This window comes from Macaca mulatta, chromosome 2 (assembly GCF_049350105.2).
Source record: "Macaca mulatta isolate MMU2019108-1 chromosome 2, T2T-MMU8v2.0, whole genome shotgun sequence".
Classification (NCBI taxonomy): Eukaryota; Metazoa; Chordata; class Mammalia; order Primates; family Cercopithecidae; genus Macaca; species Macaca mulatta.
Window position 1 is genome coordinate 142,595,988 of NC_133407.1, and position 24,175 is coordinate 142,620,162.

The window sequence follows — 24,175 nt, forward strand, 5'->3', positions numbered from 1 at the left end:
CTTTGAAACCAAGACGATTCCATTTGATTCCTTCCTTCACCACTTTCTAGATGTTTATCTTGAGCACGTTACTTAATATCTCTATGCATCTATTTCCTCAGTGTAAAAAGGGGACAATCATAGTACCTAGCTCCTGGGGATGTTGGGTTTTTTTTTTAAAAAAAAAAAAAGCAAAAAAAAAAAAAAAAAAGCAAAACACCAAAGAAGGCCTAGTTTAAAAAGAAGAAAAGTTCCAGATAATTTTCAGGAGATTGTTTTCAGGAAATAAATTAATTTTCTTATCGGAAGAGTAGTTATTAACTTAGGTTTTCAGCACCTGACTCTAATTGTCTAAGTTGACGCCAAAGGAAATTTGTTGAAATCCTGCTATGATCCACTGCTCAAGACCTGTTATCTCATTTAATCTTCAGAACATCCAAATGAGGTAGGTATAACTATGCCCATCAAAAAGAGGGGGAAGCCAGGGCCTACAGAGGTGGAGTCATTTGTGCCAGGTGGCATAGGTAGTGCCAGGATGTGGACCCAGCTCTGTCTGCCTCTTGAGACTGTACCTTTCTTTTCAATTTCTTTTTTAAAGCTAAACACAGTTTCTCTTAAAAATCTAGGAGCAAGTGTTTTGCTCCCAATCAAGAAGTGCTGCTTACATGGGTATCTATCTTTTAAGAGTAGAAACCTGAACAAAGCATCAAATACACAGTACCTTGGAGCTGGAGCCCTAGTTTCAGCCCAGCCTCATCATTTAGAGGCAGGAAAGATGGCTAACATGCACTGAGCTGGAGTCAAGACCAGAGATAAGGTCCCTTAACTCTTGGTCCAGTGCTCCAGCCCTTGTACCATGCTGCTGCTCAAACTACCTGAGAATCATATAGGACTCAGAACCAGACAGCATCTATGTCCATGACTTACTAGCTTACTTGAGACAAATGAGTTGACTTCATTGTAAAGAATAGGGATGATCATACCATATATACATAAATCACTCAGTGTAGTGATTAGTACATAGTCTTTTATTAAAGTAAGTTTACTAGTAGAGTTAGTTACATTCATATTATTCATGAGGGCTTTCCTATCTTGAATGTCTAACTCCAACTCCTAATTATTTAAAAAATCTATACGTTTCTTTCATTTGAATTTCTATGCCCTCATAGACTTTAAAGGCACATGTTCTATCACCAATTAAGAGAAGTTTAACCTATGCATTTTACAAATTATACATGCAATTCGGCTCTGCTTATATAGCACAGATCAACATTACAATCAATTTATTGCCATGTTAAAAAAAAAATCAATGAACATTGTTCAGCTGACCTGACTAATTTTTTGGAATAAGTTGGCCATCAGTGTAACTGATTGAAGTTGCTACACAACCCCCAACCTACCTAAGCAAAGGTCAAAATGGAGGTTATTAAAGAAAACCAGCCACTGAACTATCCCTAAATTGAGTGATGTTTGCCTATGCTACTGATAAATGATTGATTAATGGAGCACTAAAGACTAATGTCATTCAAAGAATTGTAGGCCCTGCCCTCATGGTAAAGATGATGAATTTAACCCTAGACAAAGCAAAGCAGTGTGGGATTCTCTTATCTAGAGTGCAGGACAGGGTGCTTGGAGAGTGGAGCTTGGCCTCCAAATATGTGACCTCACCTCTCTGAGGTGTCCTCTGCAAAATGAGAGGTTATTGTAGATGTGTCAGGTGATCTGTAAGGCCGTCTCTACCTTTCACAGTTTGTGCTTCTGTGTATTTCACAGGGAGGCTAGCCTGCTTGCTTTTGATCAGTTGAAGTCAAGTTAGACTCTGAGGTCTACGTTATTCCCTAGGGCTCTTTCATAGACACCCTTCCCGTCCGTCCCAAGACCACCTTCCTGGGTTTGGATTTGTGCCAGCTGGCACTGGACTTTTGGCTTTTCATTTTTCTTTTGCTTTTTACATTTTCTGTTGTAACTCTTAAGTCCATCCAGTCCAGCCTACCCTGCTTCCCATGCCTGGCCAACCCTCCTGAAAGGGCTAAAGTGCCATCCATGCCCAGTTCCTCTTAGGAGCTGAATGAATTGTGACCCCAGCTTTTATGCTCGACTTGGAGACCAGCTGCGCCTTTGGGCTTTTCCCAGAGATGTTGGATGAGGCTGCACCTGCAGTGTGATGGATTTGCCCTCGCCTGAAAGAGGAAGGAAAATAAGGGAGAATCAAAAGATCACTTGTATCCATCCCCTTCTTTGTACACTAGTACATTTATATCACCCAAGTACACCAGATAATTTTTGTCTGTATTAATTAATAGTAATAACATACAAGAAAAAGGAAAAAAGGAAAAGAAAATTAGGAGGAGAACAATCTGATTTTCTCTGGGAGCCAGTAAAACCACCCCAGAAATTTAACATGGCCAGATTAGGATACACTGAATTTGGGAGCAAGGCACTCTGGTTTTATTTTGTTCCCCTGGCAATTATCTGGGTCAATTTGGATCACCTAGGGGATCTCTAAGGTGCTGACTATCTTTTAAAGTAGGTCTTCTGAAAGAAAGGAGTGTAAAATGAATTTTTGGAAATGTAATTCTTAAAGCACTAAAGAAGTTTTCTTCTGAACAGAGATTCACACCATAATAAACTGAATTTATAGATTTTTCACATTTGGAGTATTTGCCAATACTATTTGAAAATGTATATCTAACCATCTAGTTACCATATATTCCCGTTAGCCCAGCATTATAGGTGCTGTTTTTTATACTTATATTCAGAGGTTGCAAACTGGCCATGGGCCATAAAGGGACTCTGAAAGCAGATAGGTTCTGTTTGGCCTGCACAGCTAAAACATTTTGGGATGCCTTTTGGAATTCATGCACTCTCCAGCCTTCTACATGACTACTGCTTCTTACTGTGTTACACTCAACTCCCTACACCTACCTGGCCCTAGAAAGAATTAAGTTTGAGATCCTTGTCACAATCAAACTCCATCCCTCCAAAACAATCTAATAACACAAGAGAAAGAAAAAAGAAGGGAAGAAAGGAAGAGAAGGAGACGGAGGAAGCATTGCCTCTCTGAAAATGGTTGGAAGTAAAGTTTTCCATGACACCAGAGGAATGGGTTGACGACTTCCTGAGGTTCCTTTAGGTCTGGGAAGCTATGACTACTTAAAGTAAGATAAATAAAATAGGATACAAAGTTACATGACTTGTTCAAGGTCGTCCAGAAAGTTTGTGGTGAAGCCAAAATTAAGAATTTCTTTCCTGGCGAAGATCCTTGTTCTGTTGCCCGGCCTACTGAGATGTGTGGCCGCACTGCTTGCTGATGAATAATGTGGGCTTTTAGGAACAGTTCCTTATGCAAAAAGAGCCTCAGGAAGCTCCATTATATCCTTGCAAGGGGATATACTTTATTGTTTCCTTAATGCATTATGGAGACTATTATAGCTCTTCCTCCCATACGACCCTCCGTCTGTGATCACTAACACACACTACAGAGTGTTTGGCTTTGGATAATGTGTGAACCGGGAACATAATTTTGGAAAATTGTTGGAGAAAGAAATCTAAAAGTCACAAAGGGTCAGGTGCCAGAAAAATGTCTAAGAAACTAATGTTTTTAAAAATAGTCTGTGCAGATTCAGTGTTCAGAATGTATGTGCAAGGCCCTCTTTCCTTCCCAAGAAGAATCAAATACATCCTCAATACAAAATGTACTGTAATTTCTCTCTTTGACCACCCTGTACTGGCTAGCTACATTATTTAAGGTACAGAACTTGTACTGGATCATATCACAAAAGGCATTCTCTACTGATTTCAACTATCTGTGACTTACTTTCATCTTCAACACCCATGAAAAAGACTCAGATTGAATACGAGACATCAATCCGGTAAATAATAGTAGCTAACATCTACTGGGGGCTTGCCATGTGCCAGGCCCTCTGCCAAAAGCTTTACATTTAACAGTTCATTCTGATTCTCTCACAATCCTTATAAAGCAGGTTTCATAATCTCCATTTTCTTAAAGAGGAAACTGAGACTAGAAAATTTCAGTAACGTACCCAAGGTCACAGAACTGAATTTGAAACTGAATTTGTCTCTCCAGAAGCCACATTCTTAACTCTGCCAAAAGCTTTACATTTAACAGTTCATTCTGATTCTCTCACAATCCTTATAAAGCAGGTTTCATAATCTCCATTTTCTTAAAGAGGAAACTGAGACTAGAAAATTTCAGTAACGTACCCAAGGTCACAGAACTGAATTTGAAACTGAATTTGTCTCTCCAGAAGCCACATTCTTAACTCTATGCTATACTCTTGTTTCAGACATCTGAAAGCCCTTGTTAAGTATCACAATCAGCACTGGGACCTGTAGCAGGAGGCAGAGTGGCCTTCAGGGACAGGAGGATCCTTCTGGGAGGTCCGTCCACACAGTGGAGTCTGGGTCCACCTTGCCCCATGGAGTAACTACAGGGAATGTTGGTGTTGAGGCAATCTATTTTTTTTAAACTCTGTAGGGCCAGAAGGAAATCTTGGTTGAACAAAAATCCCATTTCTCTATTATTCAAGCCATTCCTAAAAGTAAGGAAGCAAATTTGAATGCTGCATTAGCCCTGAATCTATTTGGAGCCTGAGAAAGAGCTAAAAGAATGTTTTTTATTTTAACATTATCTACATGATATGAATTTGGCCAATCCAGAAAGGATAAATAAAGTTCACGCCCTCAGAAGGCATTTTTCTTCATTTGGGGATCAAAGTTTTAGTTCTTTGCTGTGATTATATTATCTATGAGATGGAGATAATTTCCAGGTTGGAGGTTTGTGTTTTATAATTTGCCTGGAAAGGGTTTCAGTTTAGCTCTAATAAAATATTGGGTCTCTGAATTTTATTAATTCCAATGATAATGGTTGAAAATATAATGGAAATGACAAATAATAATGATAACAACTCTTTACTAAGCATCTACCATGCCCAAGGGCCTTAAAGAGATTATTCATTACTCCCAATAACAAGATGAAAATGAAATTCAAAGGCAAATCTGATAGGGTTCCAGAGGTTCAAAAATGAGTATTTGAGGGCGCACGATGTGCTGGATGTTTTCCCAGTGTGTTAGGGTTCTCTTAGAGGACAGAACTAATGGGAGATATATTTACATATATATATCTTATATATAAGCCACATATACTAATGGGAGATATATAATATATATAAACTATGTATATATTTATATATAATATATACATATTATATATATTTTATATACACATATGTATATATTAATATAGATGTATATCTTTTATATACATATGTATTACATGTATATATGTATATATATTATATATTATGTATACATAGTTTATATATATTATATATCTCCCATTAGTATATGTGACTATTATATATATAAAGGGAGTTTATTCAACCAATCACAAGGTCCCACAATAGGCTGTCTGCAAGCTAAGGAGCAAGGAGAGCCAGTCCGAGTCCCCAAACTGAAGAACTTCGGGTCCGATGTTCCAGGGCAGGAAGCATACAGTACGGGAGAAAGATGTAGGCTAGGAGACTAGACCTGTCTCTCTTTTTCATGTTTCTCTGCCTGCTTTGTATTTGCTGGAAGCTGATTAGATCATGCCCACCAGATTAAAGGTGGGTCTGCCTTCCCACTGACTGGAATGATAATCTCTTTTGGCAACACCCACACAGACACACCCAGGATTAATACTTTGTATCGCCAGTCCATCCCTTGTCAACTTGAACACATCTCCTGAGACCATACATACAAATAAAGACAATAATGAGGGCATAATTACACCTAACATAATACAACTATCCTTCCTACAACCAGAAACACACTAATCCCCCAACCCAAATACTATTACATAAAGTTAACAATACTTACATGCTGATATGAAGTCAATAAATCTTATGTCACATGATAAAGGAAAAAAAAGATATTAGTACAGGTATATACATGCACAAACATGTTTTTAACAAGGAGGAAACACTCATGACAGTCAACAGTCCTTGTTTCTGCAGCTGGTCATGTGGTTGTAGCTGGTATTGATGACTACCTTCTTGTACTACCCATTCTATATTCCCTTTGCCTTCAGCAAGCACCTCATCAGGTTGTTGTTTTTTTTTTTTTCTCCTGGTGCAGTGACCCAAACCTTCACTCCTGAAGGTCTGGGCCATTTGTAGTCCTGCCTGGATTGGGCTGTTGTAGTTTTCCGTTGACCTTAATCACAGGACATTGTAATACTAAGAGACATCCTAATGGATCTCCTGTATTCCATGCATACTCTCCCTTACTTTCGTTGTAGAGTAGCAGACTGATTTCATCTTGGTAATCTGGGTCAGTCACACCAGCCAAAACTGTAACTCCCTTCTTAGCCTCTTGACTTAAAGGTAGGGGGAGCCCGAAGTGTCCAGGTGGCAATCTTAAGTTCTAGTTTCACGGAATCATTGTGTCTCCAGGTGGCAGCGTTCCTCCCTCTGGAACTAAGATGTCTAGGCTAGCAGAACGAAATGTCGTGGGAACAGGAAAGAAAAATTTTGGTAGTGGATCACTAGGGGTGATGGTGAGTGGCGCCACTTCCACCCATTGATTCCTAGACCCATGAATTCTAGCTATGGGACAAACAGTACCATATAGTGGATGCTGATTCAGAGCATGCATGGCCTTCTGGAGAACTTTGCTGCAGCCCTGCAAATATTTTTACCTAGTTGGCATTTTAAGTGTGACTTCAAAAGACCATTTCACTGTTTTGTCAATCCAGCTGCTTTAGGATGATGGGGAACATGGTAAGAGCAGTGAATTCCATGAGCATGAGCCCACTGCCACACTTCTTTAGCTGTAAAGTGAGTGCCTTGGTCAGAGGCAATGCTGTATGGAATACCATGATGGTGAATAAGGCATTCCATGAGTCCATGGATGGTAGTCTTGGCAAAAGCATTGCATGCAGGATAGGCAAACTCATATCCGGAGTGTCTATTCCAGTGAGGACCAACCTCTGTCCTTTTCATGATGGAAAAGGTCCAATATAATCAATCTTCCACCAGGTAGCTGGCTGATCATCCCGAGGAATGGTGCCTTATCGAGGGCTCAGTGTTGGTCTCTGCTGCTGGCAAATTGGGCACTCAGCAGTGGCTGGAGCCAGGTCAGCCTTGGTGAGCAGAAGTCCATGTTGCTGAGCCCATGTGTAACCTACATCCCTGCCATCATGGCCACTTTGTTCATGGGCCCTTTGAGCAATGACGGGGGTGACTGGGGAAAGAGGCTGAGTGGTGTCCATGGAACGGGTCATCCTATCCACTTGATTATTAAAAGCCTCCTCTGCTGAAGTCACCCATTGATGAGCACTCACATGGGATACAAACATCTTCACAGTTTTTGACCACTCAGGTCAATCCACATACTTCTTCCCCAGATTTCTTTGTCACCAATTTTCCAATCATACTTCTTCCAAGTCCCTGACCATCCAGCCAAACCATTGGCTACAGCCCATGAATCGGTATATAATCACCCATCTGGCCATTTCTCCTTCCATCCAAAGTGCACAACCAGGTGCACTGCTTAAAATTCTGCCCACTGGGAAGATATCACTTCACTGCTGTCCTTCAGGGATGTCCTAGAAAGGGGCTGTAGTGCTGCAGCTGCCCACTTTCGAGTGGTGTCTGCACATCATGCAGAACCATCTGTGAACCAGGCCCTAGTCTTCTCTTCCTCTGTCAGCTGATCATAGGGAACTCCCCATGAGGCCATCAGAGCAGGCTGGGGGAGAGAAGGCAGGGTGGCCCGAGTGGAGACCATGGGCATTTGAGCCACTTCCTTATGTAACTTACTTGTGCCTTCAGGACCTGCTTGAGCATGATCATGTATATGCCACTTCCATTTGATGATGAAATGCTGCTGTGCATGCTGCCTCAGGGGAGAGGCCACCACTGTTGCCTCAGGCAGTGCAGGGTTTGTCTCCTCAGAAAAAGGTGGAAAGGCCTATGGCAGCATGTGTTGGGGAGGGGATGTTGCCACTACTGGGGATGGGGAAGCTGTTTCTTCTGGCTAAAAAGGTTCCTCAGAGTTTACAAACTTAGTGTCCCCAGCTTCATCAGGGTCTTCCCACACATCCCCATTCCAAGTTTCAGGGTCCCATTCTTTTCCGATCAATGCCCTCACTTTAACTATAGATACCTGGCAAGGCTGTGCATGCACCTTTCATTGCATGTCAGCCGCTAGCATAAGAACTTGTGTTTGTTTTTCCACAATTTCAGCTCTTTCTCTTCAGGAGATAAGACTCAGGGCAGTCTTAGCAGATTTGAGGCTCAGTATCTGCTTCTGAAGCAAGGAGATAGAATCCCTGAGTTCATCATTTTCTTTCATCACTTTGTCCACCGAACTTAGGAGCAACCAACCAGCTTCATCATGTTTCTTGGTTCTCCACATATGGTCAAAGGTATTATATGTATAGGGTCACTAAACTCCATGCCTCTGACAAGCGGTGAATCAGCAGTGTCAAATGCATTTATTTTGCATAAGTCTCTAAATAGTTAACACCAACGACTATCAGTGTTCTCCATACTATTAGAAGTAGAGTCCTTAGCATTTTGGGGTCTAATCATATTAAGTAGCCAACTCCAGAAACCCCAAAATCAATGAAGGAACTCCATCCTTTAATATTCTGTTCCTTTAGAACCACTCCTGGTACCAAAATCTGTATTAGAGTTCTCGTAGAGGGACAGAACAGGAGATATATATATATGTGTGTGTGTGTGTGTGTGTGTGTGTGTGTGTGTAAAGGAGAGTTTATTAAGTATTAACTTACATGATCACAAAGTCCCACAATAGGCTAGGCTATCTGCCAGTTGTGGAGCAAGGAGAACCAGTCCGAGTCCTAAAACTGAAGAACTTGGAGTCTGATGTTCAAGGGCAGGAAGCATCCAGCACAGGAGAAAGATGTAGGCTGGGAGGCTAGGTCCTTCTCTCCTTTTCATGTTTTTCTGCCTGCTTTATATTTGCTGGAAGCTGATTAAATTGTCCCCACCAGATTAAGGGTGGATCTGCCTTCTCCAGCCCACTGACTCAAATGTTAATTTCTTTTGACAACACCCTCACAGACACACCCAAGGTTAATACTTTGTATCTCAATCCAATCAAGTTGACACTGGGTATTAACCATCATACCCAGGCCCTAGGCTGAATATTTTTACATAGGTACTTTTTTATCATAATGTACATATATGAACCATATATACTTAGCCTTAAGTTTAGCTATGGAAACTGAATCACAGAGAATTCTCAGCTTATGATAGGGTTACGTCCTGATACACCCATCTTAAGTTGAAAATATCATTATGTTGAAAATGCATTTAATACACCTAACCTACCAAAACATCATAGCCTACCTTGAATATTGTCAGAACATTTACATTAGTTTTATTGGGCAAAATCATCTACCATAAAGTCTGTTTTCTAATAAACTGTTGAATTTCTCGTGTAATTGAATACTGCAGTGACAGTTAAAAATAGAATGCTATCATATAGGTACTCAGATTTCTACTAAGTGTGTACTGCTTTCACACCTTCATAAAGTCAAAAAATTGTAAGTTGAACTATCGTAAGTTGGGGAAGGTCTACAGCTTGCACAAGGTGACACATCTAGTAAGTAGAGAAGCATAATTCGAATACAGAACACTTGATTCCTCCAGGGTAGAATTCTTTCTCCAACCCCAGAGCTGCCAGATTTTTTTTTTTTTCCAGTAACAGAAATACAAATAACCAACTTGTTATTGTGAGTACATATTTCTTTTTTGCCTAACTTCATAAGAAGTTAATGCATATAAATCATAGTGCTAAGTCTCACCAAATATTTTTATTCTGTTGAACTAACTTCCTATCTAACACAGTTCTATGGGGAAAATGAGAGCGCTTGCCAAGTGCAGTGATGGTGATGATCATGCAGTTCATTGCCTTCAGAATTTTATACTCAGAGCAGAGTGTCCCAAATATATCTTGTTGGAAAAAAAAAGAAGCATCAAATGTAATTGTATAATTGTTTGTGGGACTTTCGAAATGCATCCCTTGCAAATTCTGGGCCTTAAAGCCATGTTTTGTTACTTAAAGGGTTTGTTTCTTTAAACCTCCAGACTTGTTTGTGAAACATCACCCTGGTAATTAGCAGGACATTTTCTTCGTACATTTGATAGATCTTGTCAATCAGCCCTAGAAGAAAGCAATTTCACTTTAAAAAAAAAAAAAAAAAAAAATCTATTCCAGCTGTTTTTTATTTGTTGCAGAATTTAAATAATTAATTTGTATATGTTATAAAAGTTGGCCTGAATTATAATGGCTTCACTTTTTTTTGTGGTAAAAGCACTTAACATTAAATTTATCATCTCTCAATTTTAAGTGTACAGTTCAGTTGTGTTAAGTATATTCACATTATTGTGTAACAGATCTCTAGAACTTTCTCATCTTGCAAAACTAAAACTTTATTCCCATGAAACACCAGTTCCCTCTACCTCCAAGCCCTTGGCAACCACCTTTCTACTTTCTGTTTCTGTGATTTTGACTACTTTATATGAATGGAATCATGTAGTATTCACGCTATTGTGAATGGCTTATTTCATAATGTCCTCAAGATTCATCCATGTTATAGCATATGACAGGAATTCCTTTTTAAAGCTGCATAATATTCCATTGTATGTACACACCACATTTTCGTGTGTGTGTGTGTAGTAGTGGTTTTTACTGATTGGCACAAGATTACGGCCTATGCTTCCGATACCCTTCCCTCTTATGCAGCTCAAATGGAAGGAAACTGATTAACACATAGAAAGCAATAGCATGCTTACAGGTTTAAACTCCTTTTGTTTTTACAAAAAGGAGTGGGATATGGGGGTGGTACAATTTTAGGGATAGTAGCAAAACTCTCCCTAGACTAGAGTGGGTGGGCCTATCTGTCCCTTGTTGCTGGTACCACAAAGAGGGTGCATTAGTAAAGAAGGGGAAGGGTTACATGTGGTTGGCCTGCTATTAAGAGGGGAAGATAGGATGGTATCTGCTGTGTACCTGTCTTTGGCCAAACGTGGGGCTAGACTAAGTGCCCCTTTCTTCTTGGCCCTCCTACACAACCCAGCTGTACTGTCTCTTGCACCTATGGGAAGGAGGTGTGAAGGAAGCTGAGAACATCTGCCTTGAGAAGAAACGGGAAACCTTAGTTTCCTTTCACTTTCCCTCGACTGAATTCCACTCCCCTCAGCTCTGGAGAGCACTGCAAAAGTCTTCCTTAGGAGTGCTGTGAAGACGCTAGGGAAGATGCTGACCCAGGCGGGTAGCCCTGAGTGGGCAAAATGAAAAACTTGACTTTCCCTGCAGTATCAAGCAAGGTTGCTTTGTAAACAAACAAAACTGGAAAATAAGACTAAATACTAAGTCCTTGAGTGCATTTGGATTGGAGGCAAGGGCTGTATTACTCCATCCCCACCCTGCCCCATTTTATAAAAGTGCCAAGAGGTTTAAGGACCACAACCAACCCCACTTCCCTTCAAGCACCATTCCTTGGATTCCCCAGTTTTGTTGAGCTCATTTGGGGTTATTACTGCCACCCTCTTAAAAAATGACTCAGCCTGTTGGTTGGTCCATTTTCTACCCTTTGTATAATTATGAAACACACTCTCTAAATAGGAGACACATAAGCCCTCACTCTATAGTCCAAGGGACTAGGTGATATCATGCCGGGAAGGCTAAATTGTTTGCTTTCCTGGGTGGTCCTGATGTGAATGGACAGCAGCAGGGTTCTTGTGGGATCAGAGCAGTCTAGTTTGAGCCACCACACATTTTTTCATTTTTTAAAATTAATTTTAATTTGTTTTAAGTTCCGGGGTAAATGTGTAGGATGTGCAGGTTTGTTACATGGGCAAACGTGTGCCATGGTGGTTTGCAGCACTTGTCAACCCATCATCTACGTATTAAGCCCAGGATGCATTAGCTGTATTTCCTAATGCTCTCCCTCCCCTCGCCCTACCACCCAACAGGCCCTGTTTGTGTCGTTCCCCTCCCTGTGTGTCCATGTGTTCTCATTGTTCAGCTCCCACTTATAGGTGAGAACATGTGGTGTTTGGTTTTCTGTTCCTGCCTTAGTTTGCTCAGGATAATGGCTTCCAGCTCCATCCATGTCCCTGCAAAGGACATGATCTTGTTTTTATAACTCAGAAATAAGACCACCCATCTACAACCATATCATCTTTCACAAACCTGACAAAAACAAGCAATGGGGAAACGATTCCCTATTTAATAAATAATCCTGGGAGAATTGGCTACCCATATGCAGAAAAATGAAACTGGATACCTTATACAAAAATTAACTCAAGATGGATTAAAGACTTAAATGTAAAACACAAAACTATAAAAACTCTAGAAGAAAATCTAGGCAATACCATTCAAAACATAAGCACAGGCAAAATCACCATTTGGTGACAAAATCACCAAAAACAATTGCAGCAAAAGCAAAAATTGACAAACGGGATCTAATTAAACCACATTTTCTTTATCCATTCATTTGTCATTGGGCATTTGGGCTGCCTCCACCTCTTGACTATTGTGAATAATAGTTGCAATGAACGTGGGTGTACAAATAAATATCTCTTTCAGATGCTGCTTTAATTCTTTTGGATATGTACCCTGAACTGGGATATAATCATATGGTGATTATATTTTCGATTTTTTGAGAAATCACAGTGAACAAGGGTTACAATTTCTCTGCATCTTTTCCAGTACGTGTTATTTTCTGTGGTGATAGTGTCCATCATAATGAGTATGAGGTGATACCTCATTGTGCTTTTTATTTGCATTTCTCTTATGATTAGTGATATGGAGCATTTTTTCATATGCTTGTGGGTCATTTGTATGTCTTTGGATAACTGTCTAAGTCCTTTGCCCATTTTTTAATAAGGTTATTTTGTTGTAGGAGTTTACAATATATTCTGGATATTAATCCATTATCATATATATAATTTAAAAATACTGTCTCCCATTCTGTAGGTCATCTTTTTTCTCTGTTGATTGTCTCCTTTGATGCACAGGCTGTAAGTTTGAAGTCATCTCATTTGTCTTTTGTTGTTGTTGCCTGTGTTTTCGGTGTCATATCTAAGAAACCATTGCCAAATACCCAAAAGCTTTTCCCTTATGTTTTCTTCTAGGAGTTTCAAAGGTTTAGGTCTTATGGTTAGGTCTTTAATGCATTTTGAGTTAATTTTTGTATATGGCATAAGGGAAGAGTACAACCTCATTCTTTTCATGTAGACATCCAGTTTTCCCAACACAATTTGTTGAAGAAACTGTCCTTCATTGTATAGTCTTGGCACCCTTGTCAAAGATCATAAAGAGCATGTATAGAAGGGTTTATTTCTGGACTCTGTTCCATTGGTCTATATGTCTGTCTGTATGTCAGTACTACACCATCTTGATTACTGTTGCCTTACAGTATGTTTTGAAATCAGGAAGTGTGAAGTCTCCAACATTGTTCTTTTTCAGGATTACTTTGGCAATGTAAAATCTCTTGATTTTATATGAATTTTAGAAATTTTTCCTGTGGAAGTTACCATTGAGATTTTGATAGAGATGGCATTGACTCTGTAGATTGTTTTGGGTGTTATAGACAGTATAACAATATTAAATTTTCCAGTCTATAAACATGGGATGTTTCACCATTGTGTTTATGTCATCTTTGATTTATTTTGGTTATCTCTTATAATTTTCATTGTACAAGTCTTTTGCCTTCTCAGTTCATTCCTAAGCATTGTATTCTTTCTGAGACTTTTGTAAACAGGGTTGTTTTCTTAATTTCCTTTTCAGATTAGTCATTGTTCGTTTATGGAAATACAACTCATTTGTGTGTTGATTTGTATCCTGCAAATTTGCTAACATCATTTATTAGTTTTAGTGGGTTTTTTGTGGAATCTTTAGGATTTTCTATATATAAGATTATGTAATCTGGGAACAGATAATTTTACTTCTCTTCCATTTAAATGCCTTTTATTTATTTTTCTTGTCTAACTGCTGTGACTAGAGTTTCCAGTACTATGTTGAATAGAAATGGCAAGAATAGGCATCCTTTCCTTGTTCCCATTCTTAGAAGAGAAACTTTCCGTTTTTCGCGATTGAGTATGATTTTAACTGTGGACTTTTCATATGTGACTTTTATTATGTGTAGGTACTTTCCTTCCATTCCTCGTTTGTTGAGTGTTTTTATCATGAAAAAGTGTTGAATTTTGTCAAATGGTTTTGTGCATCAATTGAGATGATCATGTGTTTTCACTTCTTCATTATGTTAATGTGATATATTATGCTAATTGTTTTTCACATTCCCTTCCTTGCATTCCCGGTATAAATCCAACTTGTTCATAGTATACAATCTTTTTAATATGCTTTTGAATTTGGTTTGCTACATTTTATTGAGAAGATTTGCATCAGTATGCATTAGGAATATTGGTCTGTAGTTTTCTTGTTGTGATAATGGATTTACATTTAAATACTATTAGTGAGTAGCTCCTGAGAAATGCCCTACATTGCAAACATCTAAACTGGCTTAAGGGCGCTATAAAAGTTGTTCTATGTATAATGTCATGTTAAAAACATTTGGTGAAATTTACTAAAGAGAATTCAGAATTAAATAGAAATAGAAATATCTTAACACCTCCTTTTGTATTAAGGATGTTTAATTCCTTGCTGCCAAAGGAATGTCTTGTAGGATGTGGAGAGGAAATTCTTATACATACATTCTTATAGAATGTAGAAGAAAAAAATGTCTTCCTCTGTGCTTGATCTGATTTCTAACATTCTGGGTTTCCATGGTTGATTGGTTGGTTGGTTGGTTGAAAAAGGTATGTGTGTATGTCAAAGAAAATTTTGAAGATTTCAACACAATTATCTGAAATCATATAATTTAAACTAAAATGGGGGTATTAGCTGTAATAATGTTCAAACTATAGCCCCATAAAGGCTATTTCTCAATACTAATAGACTGATTTGGAAGTCTCTCACACAACTTTAATACATATTTTACTTCTTGATACATTTCCTTACATTCATTTGAAACATAAAAATTAGTTGAGGCCGGGTGCGGTGTCTCACACCTGTAATCCTAAGCACTTTAGGAGTCCGAAGTGGGCGGATCACGAGGTGAGGAGATCAAGACCATCCCGGCTAATGCAGTGAAACCTTGTCCCTACTAAAAATACAATTAGTCAGGCGTGGTGGCACGTGCCTGTAGTTCCAGCTATGCAGAAGGCCGAGGTAGGATAATTGCTTAAACCCGGGAGGCAGAGGTTGCAGTGAGCCGAGATCGCGCCACTGCACTCCAGCCTGGAAGACAGAGCAAGACTTTGTCTCAAAGATAAATAAACAAATAAAAATTAGTTGAAATTCTATCTCAGTTATGAACGGTAGCTTTATTCTTTTGGTTTTCTATTTTGAGTTATGATTGAGAAATAACCTGTGGCAGAAGTTTTCTTAGCAATTTATTGTGGCCGTTGCACCTGTTTCAAGATTCCTCTAAACAGAAACAAAAGTGAAATAAATTTGTGGAGTTAATAATAAAAATGTTATTCTCTGCGGTATTTTTTTTTTTTTTTTTAAGACAGAGTCTTACTCTGTCGCCCAGGCTGGAGTGCAGTGGCGCCATCTTGGCTCATTGGAACCTGCGCCTCCCGGGTTCAAGCGATTCTCCTGCCTCAGGCCCCTGAGTAGCTGGGAATACAGGCGTGTATCACCACGCCTGGCTAATTTTTGTATTTTTAGTAGAGACACGGTTTCACCATGTTGGTCAAGCTGGTCTCGAACCCCCGACCTCGTGATCTGCGCCCCTTCAGCCTCCCAAAGTGCTGGGATTACAGGCGTGATCCACCGCGCCCAGTCCATATTTTTTCATTTCATAGAATATCCGGATAAAAGTCAGAGTCAAACTAGTTTTATAATACTGAAAAGTTTTGCAAATACAGGCATGTCACTTAATGATGGGGATATGTTCTGAGAAATGTGTCATTAGGTGATTCCATCATTGTGCAAATGTCATAGAGTATACTTACATAAACCTAGGTGGTATGTAGCCTATATGATATACCCTATTGCTCCTAGGCCGCAAACCTGTATAGCATGTTACTATCCTGAAGGCAATAGGCAATTGTAACACAATGGCAAGTATTTGTGTATTGAAACATAAAGGTATAATAAAAATATGGTACTATGAATACAACTTTATGGGACTACCATTGTATATGTGGTCCATCATTGGCCAGACTTTCCTTATGGTGGCACAAGACTACATAGTAAAGGGTGAAGTAACCAGACTTGGAGATGGGGAGGAGGGAGAAGAATGCCAGATGTATGTTTCCTCCCACCAAGACTAGAAGGCATCTAGTATCAGGCAACACACTTATTTCCTACTCCTACACAATCATTTCCTACTCCTGTCTCATACTTGCCAGAATCTGGATTTTTTTTTTCTTTATTGTCAGACCAGTAATGCAGTTTTCGTATTTTGTATAACAAAAAAGTTGTAGGACATTTTCTTCTTACCATGAAAATATGACTCATTAAATACATAACTTTTAGTACTGGCTATTTGTATTCTTATACTCTTAGTCACAAAGATCACTATGTTTTACAAAGTCAAAAGGTTGTTAATAGCAGCTAGCATGAATTCAGAGCTTGCTATGTATTGAGCACTGGGTTTAAACACATATGCTTGATTTTATTAGATCCTTATAGTAGGAAGGTAAAGAATACATTAGTCACTGAAGTTCTTCAGTGCTCAAGACTCAAGTGCACTATAGCAAGACGAACACCAGGAAAACATGTACTCTGCTTTGACTACTTTAGCAAGTGAATGGCCCAGTTAGGGTAAGCAAGACAAACACTGGATCCATAATGGCTTTTTACAGCTGATAGGAATGCAGAAAAAATAGAGCCATTAACTACTAATATCATCTTTGCAAGCAGGTGAGCAGTACATATCTGACTTCAGAAGATTTTATTGAAATCAATAGATGATGGTTAATAAAAACAAATATTCTCAGCTTTCCTTCTTTCACTTGTCCTCTGACAACCACTATTTAGCTAAAACTAAATGGATTAGAGATATAAGATGATGAATAACAACTATTATTAACTTTTGTGAGCATATAATGTGAGTCAGCTACTACACTAAGAAGTTTACATAGATTCCCTTAATTTTCTCAATAATCCTATGAGAACTGTAGTTGTATGAGCAACCCCATTTTATAACTGAAGATACTTGAGGCTTCAAGAGGTTATGTGAACATGTTCGTGGTCAACAGTCATTAAGCGGTGAGTGACATTCTCATGAGATTAATGAAATCATCTGTGTGAGATACAAATACATCTATTGTGTATGTTTGTGTTTTTAAATGGAGACCAGTGGTGTGACAGAATGAAGTCCTTTTATTATTCAGTCAAGATCTGATGTGGCTATTCGAATATAGGAAAAACTGATGTTTTCCTTTTTTAGTTATATTAAATTAACTTTAAAAGTAATAACTTTATCAAGATATAATTCACATAACATAATTTGCTCATTAAAATGTTTGAGTCAAGAGTTTTTAGAAGATTCACAGAATTGTGCAACCATCACCACAATCTTTAGAATATTTTCATCATCTCAAAAAATACTTTGTAGCCTTTAGCACTCCTCCCACTGTACCCCCCCATACCCCTGGCCATAGGCAACGACCAAATTACTTTCTGTCTCTGCAGGTTGTCCTATTCTGGATACCTTGTATATGTGGAATCATACAATATGTGATCGTTTATGACTGGCATCTTTCAAGCATGTTTTTGATGTTTCCATCCATGTTGTAGAATATTAAATTAACTTTTTGCATAAGAATAATTGAGCTAGAAAAGCATTGGCTGAATATGTCTACAAAATGTACCATTTAGAAAAGAAACAATTCCTGGAGACAAATGAGGTATTAACTAAAATGTAAAGATCTAAAACTTAGCTTTGAGTCTTTAATAAGCTACCATTCATGTTTTGCTTTTACTAGGAATGAACTTTTAATGTTTTGGAGCTATAAATGTAGTTTCTGAAGACATTTTTGTTTTTAAAGAAATGACATCTGCAGGCTTTTTCTTAGTGTTTCTAGTGTGTATGAGTGTGTGCACTTGTATGTGTGTGTGTGCATGTTTAGTGATTTACATGTGTATACATACAACTGTACACAGTCATATATGACTCTGGTGGTACATGGAGTCTAAATTTAATTGTAAAATTGAAGGAGTTCTAAAATTAGTTTTAGTATAGTAAGTGGGATATAGTAAGAATGTCCTACTATTTAAAAGCCTATTTGGTTATCCTGAATGGATTTTAAAGTATTCAATACTAGATTTGTGAGTGACTGTGCCTTTTTAGTAAACAAAAGAAAGGCTGTAATGTAGAAAGTATATGGAATAAGCATAACATCTGTCCTAATCTAATTTTCAGGCACATCTCCAGACTTCAATTTGGCTGAAGTAACTCATGCCACAGACCTGTGCACATGCCTGGAATTGAGACACAGTTTAAAAGACTTCAGATTGCTTTCTGCCTTTTGAAAACTCCTGAAAACCATCCTTTTGGACTCTGGAATTCTACACAGCTCAACCAAGACTTTGCTTGAATGTTTACATTTTCTGCTCGCTGTCCTACATATCACAATATCGTGTTCACGTTTTGTTAAAACTTAAGGGTGTCAGGAGTTGAGCTTGCTCAGCAAGCCAGCATGGCTAGAATGAGCTTTGTTGTAGCAGCTTGCCAATTGGTGCTGGGCCTACTAATGACTTCATTAACTGAGTCTTCCATACAGAATAGTGAGTGTCCACAACTTTGCGTATGTGAAATTCGTCCCTGGTTTACCCCACAGTCAACTTACAGAGAAGCCACGACTGTTGATTGCAATGACCTCCGCTTAACAAGGATTCCCAGTAACCTCTCTAGTGACACACAAGTGCTTCTCTTACAGAGCAATAACATCGCAAAGACTGTGGATGAGCTGCAGCAGCTTTTCAACTTGACTGAACTAGATTTCTCCCAAAACAACTTTACTAACATTAAGGAGGTTGGGCTGGCAAACCTAACCCAGCTCACGACACTGCATTTGGAGGAAAATCAGATTACGGAGATGACTGACTACTGTCTACAAGACCTCAGCAACCTTCAAGAACTCTACATCAACCACAACCAAATTAGCACTATTTCTGCTAATGCTTTTGCAGGCTTAAAAAATCTATTAAGGCTCCACCTGAACTCCAACAAATTGAAAGTTATTGATAGTCGCTGGTTTGATTCTACACCCAACCTGGAAATTCTCATGATTGGAGAAAACCCTGTGATTGGAATTCTGGATATGAACTTCAAACCCCTTGTAAATTTGAGAAGCTTAGTTTTGGCAGGAATGTATCTCACTGATATTCCTGGAAATGCTTTGGTGGGTCTGGATAGCCTTGAGAGCCTGTCTTTTTATGATAACAAACTGGTCAAAGTCCCTCAACTTGCCCTGCAAAAAGTTCCAAATTTGAAATTCTTAGACCTCAACAAAAACCCCATTCACAAAATCCAAGAAGGGGACTTCAAAAATATGCTTCGGTTAAAAGAACTGGGAATCAACAATATGGGAGAACTCGTTTCTGTCGACCGCTATGCCCTGGATAACTTGCCTGAACTCACAAAGCTGGAAGCCACCAATAACCCTAAACTCTCTTATATCCACCGCTTGGCTTTCCGAAGTGTCCCTGCTCTGGAAAGCCTGATGTTGAACAACAATGCCTTGAATGCCATTTACCAAAAGACAGTCGAATCCCTCCCCAATCTGCGTGAGATCAGTATCCATAGCAATCCCCTGAGGTGTGACTGTGTGATCCACTGGATTAACTCCAACAAAACCAACATCCGCTTCATGGAGCCCCTATCCATGTTCTGTGCCATGCCACCCGAATATAAAGGGCACCAGGTGAAGGAAGTTTTAATCCAGGATTCGAGTGAACAGTGCCTCCCAATGATATCTCACGACACCTTCCCAAATCGTTTAAACATGGATATCGGCATGACGGTTTTCCTAGACTGTCGAGCCATGGCTGAGCCAGAACCTGAAATTTACTGGGTCACGCCCATTGGAAATAAGATAACTGTGGAAACCCTTTCAGATAAATACAAGCTAAGTAGCGAAGGCACCTTGGAAATATCTAACATACAAATTGAAGACTCAGGAAGATACACGTGTGTTGCCCAGAATGTCCAAGGGGCAGACACTCGGGTAGCAACAATTAAGGTTAATGGGACCCTTCTGGATGGTACCCAGGTGCTAAAAATATACGTCAAGCAGACAGAATCCCATTCCATCTTAGTGTCCTGGAAAGTTAATTCCAACGTCATGACGTCAAACTTAAAATGGTCGTCCGCCACCATGAAGATTGATAACCCCCACATAACATATACTGCCAGGGTCCCAGTAGATGTCCATGAATACAACCTAACACATCTGCAGCCTTCCACAGATTATGAAGTGTGTCTCACGGTGTCCAATATTCATCAGCAGACTCAAAAGTCATGCGTAAATGTCACAACCAAAAATGCCGCCTTCGCGCTGGACATCTCTGATCAAGAAACCAGTACAGCGCTTGCTGCAGTAATGGGGTCTATGTTTGCCGTCATTAGCCTTGCGTCCATTGCTGTGTACTTTGCCAAAAGATTTAAGAGAAAAAACTACCACCACTCACTAAAAAAGTATATGCAAAAAACCTCTTCAATCCCACTAAATGAGCTGTACCCACCACTCATTAACCTCTGGGAAGGCGACAGTGAGAAAGACAAAGATGGTTCTGCAGACACCAAGCCAACCCAGGTTGACACATCCAGAAGCTATTACATGTGGTAACTCAGAGGATATTTTGCTTCTGGTAGTAAGGAGCACAAAGACGTTTTTGCTTTATTCTGCAAAAGTAAACCAGTTGAAGACTTTTGTATTTTTGACTTTGCTAGTTTGTGGCAGAGTGGAGAGGACGGGTGGATATTTCAAATTTTTTTAGTATAGCGTATCGCAAGGGTTTGACACGGCTGGCAGCGACTCTAGGCTTCCAGTTTGTGTTTGGTTTTTATTCTTATTATGATTATTATTATATTATTTTATTTTAGTTGTTGTGCTAAGCTCAGTAATGCTCTTCTAACTACAGTGCTCAATAAAATGATTAATGACAGGTTGGGGTTCCCCTGTGCTTTTACCAGTAGCATGACCCCTTCTGAAGCCATTGGTAGAAAGTACCTTGTCCTCCAAAAAGCTAACATACAGTTTTGAAGCAGCATTGAAACTTTTGTAGCAATCTGGTCTACAGACTTTTAACTCAAGAAGCTAAGGCTAGACTTGTTACCTTCGTTGAATGATGTTAGTTGACTGTACTGTAATGTTGTATCAACTGAATTGAATGTTTGCCTTTAAACAATGAATTTTCTTTTTCTTTCCTTTTTTTTGTAATAAAGAGGCTTAGAACAAGCTAACAGGCAATAGAAATATGTATATCAAATTTTTTAATGTAACAAACTACATGTTAATTGTTATCTTATTCTTTTTATCTTTAGTAGACACTTTTAAAAGAAAAGACAATTTTGTTGTGTTTCACTCACCAACACGTGGTGTATAATGAAGACAGAACTATAATAAATTAGTTTTGTTCTGATTTTTTAGAACAATTGCAATAATGTATCATTTATAGTTCTTGCTAGTTGCAGTGGTAATATTTTTCACATCCATAAAAACAACCACCAAAATAAATCAGCTGTAGCATGTTGCTTTTTAAAGCTAGGCCCTAAAAGGTTTTAATTCTTTTTCTAAGGGAAGAAATGTCTATTTTAATTAAGATATTTTAATGAACAGGATTTCTGTATTTTAAATAGTACTGACCAGCACATAATGGGCAGTGGGAGGATAGTTCATATGAAGAAAAAAAGGTGTATTGTTGTATCCCTTGCATAAAGGTAAATATATATATATATATACACACACACACACCCCCCAATATATTCATATACGCACACATCCCAACCTGTCACACATAATTCTTGTGTATATATATGAATATATTGGATATGTCATTTCTGTAAGAGTTTTGTTAAAACCTGATTTTCTTTTGTAGTATCCACATTCTTCATCAAAGTACAAAAACATCTATGAAGTGTCCCAAAATGTATGACATGTTATTTCTTTTTAACAGTTGTCTATATGCTTAGACCCTAATTAGTCTCTCTATCTGTGTGGCGATATCTGCTGAGACAAGTAAATGATTAACAGAAAACAAAACAACTTCCATACAATTGACGTTTTTCATCCAAATATACATAGACAGTTTTGGAGAATTGTTTCAGGATTACAAAGCAAACGTGTGTAACATTTAGAGCAGATGGAACTAGGTTTAGGTAGAAGGCCAGTTCCACAAAGGGCAGAGGGATGGGATTTAATAGGTAAAGAAGAACCCATTTGAAAATAAAGGTTGTTTCAAAAGGCAGCTGCCACCAGGCACACACCATTCCATCAGACAGGTGCCAGACAAGCAAAAGCAAGGAAAAGTTGACAGAAAGTCCAGGTGATGTAGGCTGAGGTATTTTTCTTTGGCAATATCCTGGTTTTGTGAATCACTTAAAAAAAATCACTTTCTTCCCATTCTTAAGGGGTTTTGGCAAACAGAATTTCAGATCTTGAAACAAATGAGCTGCAACAGAAAAATAAGAAGTACCCGAGCTCAAAGCATCCCTTCCCAAAGCCTTCATTTATTGGTGAGAAAAACCTGGGCCCAGGGAGGGCTTGCAGCTTACCCAGGTCGGACTCCTGCTGGTTCAGTGCTCTGCACTCCATGGATTGTTCTAGGCCCAGCAGCCTTTTAGGTTCTTGTGCGGGGCCCCTCTTTTACAGTTCTGAATAACCTCTGGTGCGCCTGCTTCAAAAATGCAGTACATCCTCAAGTTCCTCAAGTTACTCAGGATACATTTTATCACAGGGCAGATCAGATGGTGTCTCTATCGTTAGTACTGCAAAGTATGTATGGCAAACACACAGAATTGGAGCTGCGTTGAATGCAAATTTGGGGTGTTTCCCTTGAGGAGTTCTTGTCTTCAAACGTCTGCAGAGAGTAGTGGACCATGCAGAGAGTAGTGGACCATATTACAACTTTCCTTTCCATCCGTGAACTATGAAAAGGGGTGGCACTGATGCATTAGACCCTCAGCAGCCCGCAGTTGCAAATCTGCGAGGCTTCACTCAGCCCATAAAGCAAATACTTGAACTTAGACAGAATGAGCACTTAAATACTGGTGCAATAAATGAAGGGGAAAACCTCAGCCATTTCTCCATTCTGAAGATATAGCAAGCACTGGGAAATCCGAGATTTTTCATCAACAATATCTTCTGCCAGCCCAGTTTAGGGGAAAAAAATCCCTTTTACATTTTTCTTCAGTAAAGTACTGGAGCTTACTTTTCCCTGTCTGTGCTAATCAGTTGATTTTCAGCTGATAGAAAACAAAATGATAGAGTACTTTTTTCCGTGGCCAAGTATTTTCTCATTTGTATTTAATTTGATAAATTAGACAGCCAGTGAAATTAGACATCAAACTAGGTCCTGATTGATAATGAATGTTATGTCACATTTAACAGTGAAGCGGTTATTATAGGTCACTTTCTAATTTCATATTTTCTCTTTTGCTTTCTGCTGCCCTCAGGGTATATAGTGTATCTCTAACCTGATTTTTCAAGGTTATTTTTGGAGCAGTTTCTTAAAACAGGCATTCCCTAACTTGCTCATTTAATTAATGAAAAATTGAACTGATGCCATGGATATAAAAACAAATGCAATGTTTGATTGCCAGTGTTTCTGATTTGGCAAAAAGGAATCATCGGCTTTTTTTTTTTTTTTTGCAAAGAATATCAAAGTGCATATTTTCTCTCATGTGGTTTCTATTTATTCAATCATTCGTTTGCTAAGGACACCATAGTCAACCCTTTACTTGGTGTTTGCTTTCTATTTCTGTATTCATTTTCCAAGGCATTTTCTCTATTACTGTTTTCACCATTGTTGGGATAGGGGGAAACATTTTAGATCTCCAACACTTTGCTGGGAAAAACCATACTTTTTCCCTTTCTATTCACTGAAAGGGGAAGTGTAACTACTTCTGATGCATTCT

The 24,175-nt window shown here is 38.8% G+C and overlaps 1 protein-coding gene across 2 annotated transcripts in view; it reads left to right on the forward strand.

Moving 5' to 3' along the window:
* Positions 1-21,774, forward strand: part of LRRN1 (leucine rich repeat neuronal 1) — a 45,303-nt gene extending 23,529 nt beyond the window's left edge. Inside the window, 1 exon segment of one of the 2 annotated variants that reach the window (NM_001194133.3) lies at positions 18,458-21,774. In NM_001194133.3, the coding sequence (NP_001181062.1) occupies positions 18,735-20,885 (2,151 nt within the window). In that variant the 5' untranslated portion in view covers positions 18,458-18,734 and the 3' untranslated portion in view covers positions 20,886-21,774. 2 annotated transcript variants of the gene reach the window in all.
* The last annotated feature ends 2,401 nt before the right edge of the window (positions 21,775-24,175 follow it).